Genomic DNA, 13,390 nt, shown 5'->3' with positions numbered 1-13,390 from the left:
CCAAGGAATTGCCTTATTCCTTTTACATTGGTGGGAGGTGGCAACTTCACGATTAGTTCCACCTTAGCTCTATCAACCTCTATACCCTTCTTTGAGATTACGTGCCCAAGAACAATACCTTGATTTACCATAAAATGGCACTTCTCCCAATTGAGTACGAGGTCTTTCTCTATGCATCTTTTCAAAACATCTTCAAGATGTGACAAACAATCCTCAAAAGAAGTCCCATACACAGTTATGTCATCCATGAAGACTTCCATGATTCGTTCAACCATGTCACTGAAGATGCTAAGCATGCATCTTTGGAAGGTAGCAGGAGCGTTGCATAATCCAAAAGGCATCCGCCTATAAGCATAGGTGCCGAATGGACAAGTGAAGGCAGTCTTCTCCTGGTCCTCCACATCAATCTCTATTTGGAAATACCCGGAATAACCATCCAAGAAGCAATAAAAAGGATGCCCAGATACCCTCTCAAGGACTTGATCCATGAAAGGTAAAGGGAAGTGATCCTTTCTTGTTACTACGTTTAGCTTCCTGTAGTCAATGCACACCCTCCAACCAGTTGTGAGGCGTGTGGACACTTCATCTCCATTTTCCCCCTTGACTACGGTTATCCCGGACTTCTTTGGAACAACTTGGGTTGGGCTCACCCAAGCGCTATCCGAAATGGGGTAAATGATACCCGCTTGAAGAAGCTTCAACACTTCAGCCCTCACTACCTCTTGCATATGAGGATTCAATCTTCTCTGTGGCTGACGAGTTGGCTTAGCTCCCTCCTCCATATAAATATGGTGCGTGCAAATCAATGGGCTTATCCCCTTCAAATCAGAAATTTGCCATCCGATGACCTTCTTGTGCTTTCTAAGGATTCTTAGAAGATTGTCCTCTTGTGAAACGGTTAAAGAAGAAGAAATTACCACCGGGGCTTTATTGCCTTCCTCCAAGTAAGCATACTTCAACTCGGCAGGAAGGGTCTTCAATTCAAGCTTAAGAATTTCATCCTTAGCTTCTTTCATCTCTTCCTCATCCTTGAACAAAGGGAGGATCACTGGCTTTTGTCTCCAGTTTGACATAACGGCATTCATTCCCATGGGTTCAGCTAACCCATCATCAAGATCTTCATGGCTTTCATTTGGATTCTCTTCAAACTGATCAAGCATACTCTGATTACAATGCTGCTCCACCAGGGTATCTATCATACAAACTTCTTCTGGGCCCTCATCTTCTTCCGGATGGATGTGCTTTTGACATAGATGGAAGATGTTGAGTTCCAATGTCATATTCCCAAAAGTGAGTTGCATGACCCCATTCCTACAATTGATGATTGCATTGGATGTTGCAAGGAAAGGTCTTCCAAGGATGATTGGAACATAGTTGATCCCTTTGACAATGGGATCCGTATCAAGCACCACAAAATCTACTGGATAGTAGAATTTGTCAACTTGAACCAATACATCCTCTATTACCCCCCTGGGAATTTTCACTGATCGGTCAGCTAAGGATAGGGTGATCGATGTTGACTTGAGTTCTCCCAACCCCAGCTCCTTGTATACAGAGTATGGAAGCAAGTTAACACTTGCCCCCAAATCAAGCAATGCCTTCTCCACTTGGGTTCCTCCAATATTAACTGAGATTGTAGGACACCCCGGATCTTTGTATTTGATTGGAGACTTGCATTGGATTATAGCACTCACTTGCTCGGTTAGGAAAGCTTGCTTTGTAACATTGAGTCCTCTTTTCACAGTGCACAAGTCCTTAAAAAATTTTGCATATGTGGGTACTTGCTTGATCATATCAAGTAAAGGAATATTCACCTTCACTTGTCTTAGAACATCAAGAATCTCAGAAGCATTCTTGATCGGTTTCTTCCCACGCAAGGCTTGAGGAAATGGAGGAGGCATGTGCTTCTTCATCATGCCTTCCTTTAAAAGAATTTGAGGTTCCCCATCCATGCTAGGAATGATGCTTTCTTTCATCTGAACTTCCTTTCCTTTTCGTTCATTCTTCTTTTCTTCATTTCTATCAGCCTTGTCTTCTTTGGCTTTCCTCTGATCATGCTCTGGCTGATGCACTTCCTTACCACTTCTCAAAGTGATAATGGCTTGCACGTCCCTCACCTTTGAAGAATCCTCGTCTTTGGATTCCACTTCATGTATCCCCTTAGGATTTTGGTGAGGCTGAGAGGGAAACTTCCCTTTCTCATTGACAGTGTTCAAATTTGTGAGTCTTGAGATGGAATATTGGATGTTGTCAATTTTCTGAGACAACTCATTATACATCCCATCTATCTTCTTGTTCAATGTACTCTCAACGTTGTCAATCTTCTAATTTAGTTGAGAGTTGATGGATTTTTGCTCACTCACAAAGTCACCCATAACCTTGCTAAGGCTTACGAGTGCTTGCTCAACTGAGGATTGACCTTGACTCTGTTGGCTTGATTGGGCTGGTGACTGATATGGGTTTGGCCTTGGCTTCCATGCAAAGTTTGGGTGGTTCCTCCAGCTAGAGTTGTACGTGTTGCCATAGGGAGCATTTGAATTTGGCTTCCATTGGCCAATCAAGTTAGCTTGTTCCCCAAACATTTCTCTTACTGCCGGAATGGTGGGACATTCTTCCACCATATGTTCAAACGACTGACATATGGAGCAAGGATTGGCTGGTTGTTGAGGTTCTGAAATAGCTTGGACTTCGTGAACTTTTCTCAACTCCATTTCCTCTATTTTTCTAGCCATGGCAGCTACCTTGGCTTTCATCTCCATGTCTTCACTCAGATTGTACATCCCCCCTTTTGACATTTGCTGAACTGGTCTCTTCCCTATTTCCCTGTTAGTGGGCTCATCCCATCCACGGGAAACCTCTGAGACGTAACTTAGGAAATCCATAGCCTCCTCAGGGTTCTTGCTCATGAAATCGCCCCCACACATTGTCTCCAATATCTGCTTCATTGAAGATGACATGCCATCATAAAAATAACCCACCAAAAGCCATGTATCAAAGCCGTGGTGAGGGCATGCATTGATGGCTTCCATGTACCTCTCCCAGCATTCATAAAATTTTTCATTCTCACGTGCTGAGAAGTTGGAGATTTGTCTCTTCAATCCATTTGTTCTGTGAGTAGGGAAAAACTTCTTCAAAAAATCAGCTTGAAGTTCTGTCCATGTTCTTATGCTTCTCGGCCTCAAGGAATTGAGCCATATCTTGGCTTTGTCCTTTAATGTGAATGGAAAGAGCTTCAACCTCATAAGCTCAATAGCTGTTCCCCCTTCTTGAAAAGTATTGCACACATCTTCGAATTCCTTTATGTGTGCATATGGATTTTCACTTTCCATCCCATGGAAAGTAGGAAGCAGAGGCACGATGTGTGGCCTGATAATCAATTGCTCTGTAGGAGGAATGATGCAAGATGGTGCACTCATCCTCGGAGGGTGCATCCTGTCCCTCATGGACCTATACAAGTTCGGATCATTCCCCTGCCCGTGTTGTGAATGTTGATCCTCTGGCTGATTCTCCATGACTTCTAAAATAATCTCCAATTCAATAGCTCGTGGAGTCTCTATCCGCACTAACCTTCCCTCTTGGTCTCTAATCCAATAGGGCATGCACGGATTCAGCTGGAACAAAGTAAACAAACAAAACAAAGAGAAAGAAGAAAAAAACAGAGCACGCGGAAGGAAAAACAGAGTATGAAAAATAAACTAAAAATGAAAGTTAAAAGCTAAAAGAAACTTATCTAAACTAAGTTAAAAATGTTCTAAAACTAAAATAAAAGGTTAATAAATGAAAAATGAGATAGAATTCACCTTACTCATGAGAAGTCTCACAAGTTACCTCCGGCTGATATATTCATAGTGAAGTAGCACCATCCCCGGCAACGGCGCCATTTGATAACCCGACTCTTGGTAGCTTCGCATGTAAGGGTATCAACAAAATTTATACCTAAGGTCCTTACACTAAAGTAGCAAAGCTACTATAGCATAGTGGCTCTAGGATCGAACACTGGGAAGGGTTTTTACTTTAACTGATGAAGTTCGGAGGATGGAGTGAACTTTTCTTAATAAAAATTAGATTAAGATGAAAACATAAAAAGATGAAGGTGTTGTAAACTAAACTAACATGCAAGTAGGTTAAAAGATGGAAAAAGAAGTTTCTCAAAGCTTTGGATAGCCATGCTTAACTCACTGTGTAAAAATGGAGATTTTGGAACTTTTCACCTCGAGTTGGGGAAGCAACTAAGGTGATGCTTACTTCCCGAACCGGTATGTGTTTAACAACTGAGTTTTAGTCCTTCAAAACTTACAAAAAGGGTAGCTGAACCTCATAAATGCTCTTTTAATGATATAGGTCATCTCCTCGACTTGCAATACAATGGCTCGTAGGAGATAACTAATGAACGTCAGTGGATCTAACAATAAGAATCCACTGAGACCAAAAGGTTATCAAGTATTGGCCGTTCAAAGCAAGTCAGAGGGATTAAAAGCTTTACTTTGAATGAAAACATTTATGACGCTCAGCTACTTACATTCATGGCTTGGAAATCTCCATCCTGACACGGGAGCTTCACATGGCATCCATTACTTCAAGAAACAAAAAGGTTTTAGCCTCTCATCCTTGGGGATTTCATCCTCCAAGGATGTTTGGCTACTAAGAAAATAGAAAATAGTAGAGAGAAAAAGAAAGCAAAAGATATTTTCTATTTCACTAAGTGTAAAATTTACATAAGTTTTTTTTTTTTTCGGAGAAAGTTCCCCGACGTTTTTAAAGTGAAAATTACAAAACAATACAAATCAGGTTGTTTACCCCTGCATCCTTGCTCAACAACTAAGGAATCATCTAATTGGTGGATTACAAGGAGAGAATTGGCATTTAGACAACAAATATCTGAGGCAAAATAACAAAAAACGATGGTCGCAAATATCTGGAAGCACTCGGGAGAATTTCGCAGGCGCACAAAATGGCTGCGAAATTTCGCAGATGAACAAGATGGCTGCGAAATGATTTCGCAGCCGAAGGCTGATTTCGCAGCCAAAGGCTGATTTCGCAGCCCTGCGAAATTGGCCTTCAGCTTGGAGTGATCTGCTTCCATTGGCTCTAACTTCTTCATTTCAACTCCGATTTGCGAACCGTTTCAAGCATTGGATTGTTGACTTCCCGATCTTCGAAACGACATAAAGTATGCATAAATTGGACTTCAGGAAGTACTCCAAAAGTGGCTGAAATGACTGTCATCAAGAATGCTTCAAGGTGGATTCTCTCTTTACTTCTCCTCCTTGCAATCCGGATTGGTTATGGCAAAGGACTTTAAGGCTTCAAATCTCTGATTCTTCATGTTCCTGAGCTTTCTATTGCTTTACCGTGGATTCCAAATAACTCTCCTCCATCTTGGATTGCTTTGGTGATCAAATTACTAACAAAAACACCAAAACTTACACAAAGTGATTAGAAGTGATTGCAAAGGTCCTTAATATGTTAATTGGGTTAAAGGGCAATAATTACTACTCAAAAGTGTTTAAAAGAGTTAATTACAAGCTATCAAATAGCCCTTTTTGAGTAGTAATCACTATTCAAGAGATGATTTTGGCCTATAAATTTTGTTTTTAAAAGAATTTTTAAAAATCACTTCTTTAAGAGACATTTTTGCCTAAGGCTATTCTTTAATTTAAAATTTAATCATAAAAGGGATAAAATATAGAAAAATAAATTAATTTATGATTCAATAAATTAATTTTGAATAAAAATTTCAACATTAAAAAATATAAATTTTTTAATATTAATCAGTTTAAAATGAAACAAATAATTTTTTGAGTATTAATCAATTTAAAATTAATTTATTTTTCTCAAATTTTTACAGCTAAATTTTAAATTAAAGAATAATATTTTTATTTTTAAAGTTTATCTAATAAAATTAATTTTAAAATTAAAACAAAACAAAATTATTCATTTTATATTTGATAAACTAAAAAAAAAGAAATCGGTAATAAATTTATATTTTATAAACTCAAATAACATAAAATTGATAATATATTTTTTAATAAAAAATTGAAAGTAACAAGAAAATAAAGTTTAAAAATTAAAATAATAATTATTTATATTTTAAATAAAAAATAATATAAAATTAAACTAGTTTCTATTTATAGTTACAATTAATTAAATTAATTTATAGATAAAATTGGTAATAAAGACCTAAATATTTTTTTATCAATATCTAACTTAATATAAAATAGTATTTAAAATCAATTAATTTTACAATACATATATTTATAATAATTTTATTATTAAAATATATTATTAATTAAAATATTATTAAAAATAAGAACTCTCTTTATTTCTTTTTTTTTTAAAAGAAATTATTTCTTGAAGAGATGATTTATCCCCTTATTATTATTATTATTTTTTTTTAATTTTTAAGAAACCGTTTCTTCAAGAAACAATTTTAGACTTTTTGTTTGAATTGCTTTTTAATTTTTTTTTTTAAATCATCTTTTCAAGAAAACGATTTTTTGTCTAAATTTTAAAAAATAATAATAATAAAGAGAAATTATTTATTCAAGAGATTATTTTGGCCTATAAATTTTGTTTTTTAAAGAATTTTTAAAAACTATTTCTTTAAGATACATTTTTGCCTATAGGAGACTATTTTTACTTAAAATTTAATGTCTTTTTCCTACATAGATTTGGAATTTTTTTTTTATTATGGTAGTTCAGGAATAATTTTTTAAAATTACCGTACACTTATAAAAAAAATCCAACATTGATTCTCTTCTTGGTCTTCTTTACTTCAACTTGTAATTCTTCTAAAGAAAAGGTGAGATTGGTCACACATTGTTCTAATATGGGATACTTGATTTAAGGGATAAACTAATGCCTAGCCCATTTTAAGTGGTATAGAAAAATCAAAATTGGATTAAGGTGAAGATGATGACCACTGGATAATTAGTCCATCTATGGGAGGTGATGCTTTTCTCTAAGTCATACAAGTCAAACACAATGCCAAATCTTAGGGGGCAAGGGAAAATACGAGGAGACTTGGAAAGCACCTAAAATCTCAGGCATTTTCTATCTAGGAACAACTATGGATTCTCTTACAACAGTTGCAGTTATCTTCTCCTATGTATTATCCCTCTTAAGAATCTCCGTGGCAGTAGACACCATAATTGTAAATCAAAACATTACAGATGGTGAGACCATCACTTCAGCTGGTGGGAGCTTTGAACTGGGTTTCTTCAGTCCAGGTAATTCCAAGAACCGATACTTGGGGATATGGTACAAGAAAGCGTCTAAAAAGCCTGTCGTATGGGTTGCCAATAGAGAAAGTCCAATAACTGATTCATCAGGAGTTTTAAAGGTCACTCAGCCGGGAATTCTTGTTCTCGTCAACGGTACTAACGGAATTCTTTGGAATTCTACTTCATCACGTTCTGCACAGGATCCGAACGCTCAGCTTTTGGAGTCTGGAAATCTTGTTATGAGAAATGGCAATGATAGGGATCCAGAAAACTTCCTATGGCAGAGTTTTGATTACCCATGCGATACTCTTCTACCAGGCATGAAGCTTGGAAGGAACAGAGTAGCAGGCCTGGATCGGTACCTGTCATCGTGGAAGAGTGCTGATGACCCTTCTAAAGGTAATTTTACTTATTGGATTGATCCTAGTGGATTTCCACAACTACTTTTGAGGAATGGTTTAGCTGTAGCATTTCGCCCTGGACCATGGAATGGTATTCGATTCAGTGGAATTCCTCAATTAACAATTAACCCAGTTTATAGTTATGAATATGTTTCTAATGAAAAGGAGATATATTATATTTATTCTCTTGTTAACAGCTCTGTTATTATGAGGCTTGTGTTAACTCCTGATGGTGCAGCTCAGCGGTCCATATGGACTGATAAAAAAAATGAATGGACTCTTTACTCAACTGCACAGAGGGATCAGTGTGACAATTATGCAATATGTGGAGTAAATGGAATCTGTAAGATTGACCAATCTCCGAACTGTGAGTGTATGAAAGGATTTAGGCCAAAGTTCCAAAGCAATTGGGACATGGAAGACTGGTCAAATGGATGCGTTCGAAGTACTCCACTGGATTGCCAGAAGGGTGATGGATTTGTAAAGTACTCTGGTGTGAAACTGCCAGACACACGGAGCTCCTGGTTTAATGAAAGCATGAACCTTAAGGAATGTGCTTCCCTGTGCTTGAGCAACTGCTCTTGCACTGCTTATGCAAATTCAGATATCAGAGGAGGAGGAAGTGGATGCTTGCTCTGGTTTGGTGACTTGATTGACATCAGAGACTTCACTGAAAATGGGCAAGAGTTTTATGTAAGGATGGCTGCGGCAGACTTAGGTATGAACTTTTCTTTTTCTTACCTGAGAAACATAAATCTGATACAAATTTCATGGTATATTTATTCAAAGGTTTTGAATCAGTTGTTCACCTTGCATACGTGCCTCTAGTTTTATCGTTTGATTTTGTGACTTCCAGCTTTACCTCTGTCTCAATTATTGCTGATGTGAAAAATCTGAGGCCAACTACCATGCACATTATTTCATGGAATAGTATACGTATTATCTAAAGACTAGAGTGTAAAGCAGAGGTCTACTCAAAACTTGGGAATATTTTTCTTTTAGATTTCAATTCTAGTAAGAATGCTATAACACACCAATACACCAACTGATTTATGCCCTCAAATCCTATGGCAATCGTAGTTCCTTGAACTCCTGCTTTCATGGTTGTAAACTAGAAATATATTTTGGATCAATGGTTACCGCTCATAGGAATTTATGGTTTTTCTGTTACATTTCCTGGCTTTCCTTCTTAATTTCTTTCCTTTTGTGTCAAGAAGCTTCTTCAAGCATAAATAGCAGCTCCAAGAAGAAGAAAAAACAGGTCATTATCATCTCTATATCAATTACAGGAATAGTTCTTTTAAGTCTAGTCCTGACCTTGTATGTGCTCAAGAAAAGGAAGAAACAACCAAAGAGAAAAGGTAAGTAACAAATCTTAGTGCTTTTACCACCATATGTATTAGTCAAAAGTACTTTTACACATTGTCTGATTACGTAATAATAATAATAATAAAAAAAAAAGAGGAATGAATTGACTTGACTTGATTTTAGAAATAATGAAATGATTTAGGCTTGGAAATAGGCTAAATTCCATATTTGTGAATTCTTTAATCCTTCATTCTATTCTCCATTTTGCAGCATACATGGAACACAATTCAAAAGGAGGTGAAAACAATGAAGGCCAAGAGCATCTAGAGTTACCATTATTTGACTTGGATACATTATTAAATGCCACTAATAACTTTTCTAGTGACAATAAGCTTGGAGAGGGTGGTTTTGGACCTGTCTATAAGGTATGGTCATACTTTGCCCTTTGGGCAAGAAGACAAGTTACAAGTTAATAAAACATTATAGATACACAATTAAACATCTTGAGAAGTAGTTGACGTCCCAATCCTCATAGTATCTAAATGAAGCAACATGTACCAAGGCCACTATATGCTTTAAAGTCTTGAAGCCAGTGTATGTGCCAACATTTTTGTATCTCTAGTTTCTTTAGGACTCCTTGTATTGAATATCGATAAGTTTATTTTAATCTACAAAGCTTGCATAATAAAAAGAATGTGATGTTTTCAGGGAATATTGCAAGAGGGACAAGAAATAGCAGTGAAGATGATGTCAAAAACTTCTAGACAAGGATTAAAAGAGTTCAAAAATGAAGTTGAATCCATTGCAAAACTTCAACACCGAAATCTTGTAAAGCTTCTTGGATGTTGCATTCATGGCAGAGAAAGATTGTTGATCTATGAACACATGCCTAACAAAAGCTTGGACCTTTTTATTTTTGGTTTGACTCTCTAAAACCGCTATATAGTTTGTTTGCCTAGTCGATTGACTTCTCTTTTCTTTTTCCTCTCCTATGCATGCTTGGAAAAATCTTTATTTACATTGGATTTAACAAATCCCAAAGAAAAATTGTTGGGGACAAGATAAAGCATAGATGCATTTATCTAGAAAATCTTTCTTACTCCTATTTTCTCTAACATTTTGGCTCTTATATAAAAAGTTAGGGGTTTTGAACCCTACCATTAAGATCCACTATCTATTTGTGTCTCCTTGACAATGTTCTTTAATCACTAAGAATGAGCTTCAATTATAGTTACTTTTGTTTTCATATGTCATTGCTCTAAACAACTCTCATGGAATTTGAAATGATTTGTTTCTTGAAATATTTTTCATTTATATTCAAATAATCCATTTAATAGAATTGGTTAACTTGAATGATAAAAAAAAATGGACAGATCAAATGCGAAGAAGGGTGCTAGATTGGCCTAAGCGCTTCCTCATTATCAATGGGATTGCTCAAGGCCTTCTTTATCTTCACCGGGATTCCAGACTTCGGATAATCCATAGAGATCTCAAAGCAGAAAACATTTTACTAGATAATGAAATGATACCCAAAATTTCAGACTTCGGAATAACAGGAAGTTTTGGAGGAAATGAAATTGAAACAAACACAACAAGAGTGGCTAGAACATTGTAAGTATATTTAGTGATATGTATAAAGTCTTTATCTCCATTGCTTGTGAATTTAACCCCTTCTTTTATTGTTACCTGTAGAGGTTATATGTCTCCAGAGTATGCAAGGGAAGGATTGTATTCCACAAAATCCGATGTTTTTAGCTTTGGTGTTTTGGTTTTAGAGATTGTAAGTGGGAAGAGAAACAAAGGATTTAACCACCCGTATCATGACCTTAGTCTTCTTGGGCATGTAAGTATTAGGTAATATTTCCTTATTTCAATATATAAAAGTAGTGTTGATCCTCTTTTAAACTGTCTAGGCATGGACATTCTTTATGGAAGATAGGTCTTCAGAATTTATTGATGCATCAATGGGGAACACCTGCAATCTATCTGAAGTGCTATGCTCAATCAATTTGGGTCTATTATGTGTGCAACGTTTCCCAGAGGATCGACCAAGCATGCATTCTGTGGTTCTGATGTTGGGTAGTGAGGGTGCACTACCTCAGCCCAAAGAGCCTTATTTCTTCACCGATATGAATATGATGGAAGGAAATTGTTCCTCTGGTACTCAATCCACCATCACACTGTTGGAAGCTTGATAGAAGATGCTTCATGTTGATGTTTTGTTGTCTTTAGACCTATGACTTCAACTACTTTAGGCAACTTTTCTCAACCACACTGCTTAGCTTCCAACAAAAGACTCATATAAGATGCTGTCAGGTGATTAGTCTTTGCTGCTACTTTTTGTATGGATAATGATAGTTACTCATAGTATATAAGTTCAATAATAGAAGTTGACCAAATAATGGAAGCTATTCTTTTCAAAAATACTAATTACTTGCAGATTGTAGGGGAAACCTTGACTCTGTTTTTGATCTTTTGCTGATCTTTCATTTCTTCTAAAAAGGGTTTTGGTTTCTCTCTTGAATGATTTAATGAGATTTCTATTTTAATATGTGAGAATCAAGTAATGCAAAAAAAGAAAAAAGAAAAAAGAAAAATATGACCTTCTAACATTTCAGCATCAAGAACAAGAGGTTATTAATATAAACAGTTCACAGAAATCAGTGAAACCAAAAGCAATAACTAATGTGCCTGATTATTCTGTGGTGCTGACATGTGAGATTTACATAGATTCTAGCTGTAAATTGGGATTGATTTTGTTATTTAATTGAAGGGAATATATGCCACTTAGTGCTAGAATATACATCCAGGAAAACTGATTGATTGATCATGCCCAACCATCCAAAATTGTCTTGTTCTATGTAAGTCAACAGTAAATCAACTCCTTATTGATAGTGAGGTAATCACTGGAGCTGTTGGCAGCCTTAAACTGGGGTTTTTCAGCCCAGGTATTTCCACAAATTCAGACTTTAGGGATTTAATACAGGGAAGTGTCTATGGAGAGTGGTATAGTTCCCAATCAGCTAATTCAACGGGAATTTTAAAGGTCATGGACCAGGGAACTCTATCCATTCACAAGTGCAATCCATTCATGAAGAAGGTCCACATATTGAGCTTTTGGAATTTGAAAATCTTGTCATGAAAATTGGAGATGATAGTGATCCAGAGAACTTCTTTGGCAGAGTTTTGATTATCCCTGCAATACTCTTCTACAAGGCATGAAATTTGGAAGAAACACAGTGACAGGTCCGGATTGGTTCCTATCCTCATGGAAGAGCACGGTGGTTCCTATTAAAGGTGATTTCATATATTGGCTCGATCCTAATGGCTTTCCACAACTAATTCTAAGGAATCGCTCAGCTATGACATTTTGCTCTGACATTGGAATGATGTTCAATTTATTGGGTTTCCTCAATTAACACCAAACCCAGTTTGTGCATATGCTTCTGTTTTTAATGAAAAGAAGATGCGTCTACATATGAACTTTCTAATAACTCAGTTATCATGAGGCCTTCTAAATTTTGAGCGCATGGAATTAAAGGACCACTCCACTAGATTATCAGATGAGTGACAGGTTGTAAAGTAATCTGGTACGAGATTCACCTCAAGGGCATTGGGTGGGGCTCAAGCGTCTGCTCTTATACTGCTTATGCAAATTCAGATATAAACAAGGAAGTGGATGCTTTGCCTGGTTTAGTGATTTGATTTGATAGATATAGCTGAAATTGGACAAGAGCTTTATTTAAGAATGGCTGCATCAGAATTAGGTATGAACTTATCTGTTCGTTCCTTACATAAGAAAAGTAAATTTGACACAAAACTTCAAGGAGGAAAACAGTTTCTTTTATATAAAAGCACCTATTATCTGAAGTTTAGCACTGTTCCACATAAAACTTCAACATGTTGTTTTAGCTTTCAATTACAATTTAATATATTATATAATGCATGCATGAACATGGCTCTTGAATCTGGGCCTGTTAGGATGTTCATCACAGGAGATAAGATGTTGAGAGTGCAAAACAGAGCAGAACATAGAGATATAATCACAGCATGAGAGAAACACAACTGACCTCTGTTTCTTCTTTCTCTCTTTTCCTTTATATAGAGAAGATTACAAATTGGTCGGAGACCCTAACTAATTCTGTTTTTCATCTAATTCTAAAACTAACCTCAACTAAGTATGAAATTTTTAAAGCTAGCCTTAACTAACTCTGAAACTAATTTGTTCTGGAGCATTCTGTCCAGAACGCCATCTCAAGCGAAACGGGGACGCCTTCACATTGAACTCAACCTTAAGGACGATGAACCGGGATACAGACAAGGGCTTTGTTAGTATACCTGCTACCTGATCTTTTGTAGGTGCATACACTCTTTCTGCAGCACTTTGTCACATACAGAATGGACATCTGCTCCAATGTGTTTGGTGCGAGCATGTCCAACTAGGTTTGCAGCAATGCA

At 36.5% G+C, this 13,390-nt stretch overlaps 1 protein-coding gene across 6 annotated transcripts; it reads left to right on the top strand.

Moving 5' to 3' along the window:
• The first annotated feature begins 6,938 nt into the window (after positions 1 to 6,938).
• On the top strand, positions 6,939 to 11,356 carry LOC132253409 (G-type lectin S-receptor-like serine/threonine-protein kinase At4g27290). 6 transcript variants are annotated; one of them, XM_059735335.1, is made up of 8 exons: positions 6,942 to 7,622; positions 7,863 to 8,342; positions 8,839 to 8,985; positions 9,203 to 9,357; positions 9,641 to 9,851; positions 10,306 to 10,543; positions 10,625 to 10,775; positions 10,846 to 11,356. In XM_059735335.1, the coding sequence occupies exons 1-8, from the start codon at positions 7,070 to 7,072 to the stop codon at positions 11,125 to 11,127; spliced, it is 2,217 nt and encodes a 738-aa protein (XP_059591318.1). In that variant the 5' UTR covers positions 6,942 to 7,069; the 3' UTR covers positions 11,128 to 11,356. The 6 variants fall into 6 exon arrangements, with proteins under 6 accessions (XP_059591320.1, XP_059591317.1, XP_059591318.1 ...); XM_059735336.1 differs by having other exon boundaries at positions 6,943 to 7,622; positions 8,842 to 8,985; XM_059735337.1 differs by having other exon boundaries at positions 6,939 to 8,342; positions 10,872 to 10,994.
• The last annotated feature ends 2,034 nt before the right edge of the window (positions 11,357 to 13,390 follow it).

The sequence above is a fragment of the Vitis vinifera genome, chromosome 19, assembly GCF_030704535.1.
Source record: "Vitis vinifera cultivar Pinot Noir 40024 chromosome 19, ASM3070453v1".
NCBI lineage: Eukaryota > Viridiplantae > Streptophyta > Magnoliopsida > Vitales > Vitaceae > Vitis > Vitis vinifera.
This window is presented reverse-complemented; position numbering and strand designations above follow the sequence as displayed.

Excerpts from the sequence above, each read along its gene's own strand:
- LOC132253409 (XM_059735332.1), top strand. The coding sequence starts at position 7,070 with ATGGATTCTCTTACAACAGTTGCAGTTATCTTCTCCTATGTATTATCC. Across the intron at positions 8,343-8,838 it reads GATGGCTGCGGCAGACTTAG|AAGCTTCTTCAAGCATAAAT; the intron begins GTATGAACTTTT and ends TTTTGTGTCAAG. Across the intron at positions 9,852-10,305 it reads CTTGGACCTTTTTATTTTTG|ATCAAATGCGAAGAAGGGTG; the intron begins GTTTGACTCTCT and ends AAAAATGGACAG.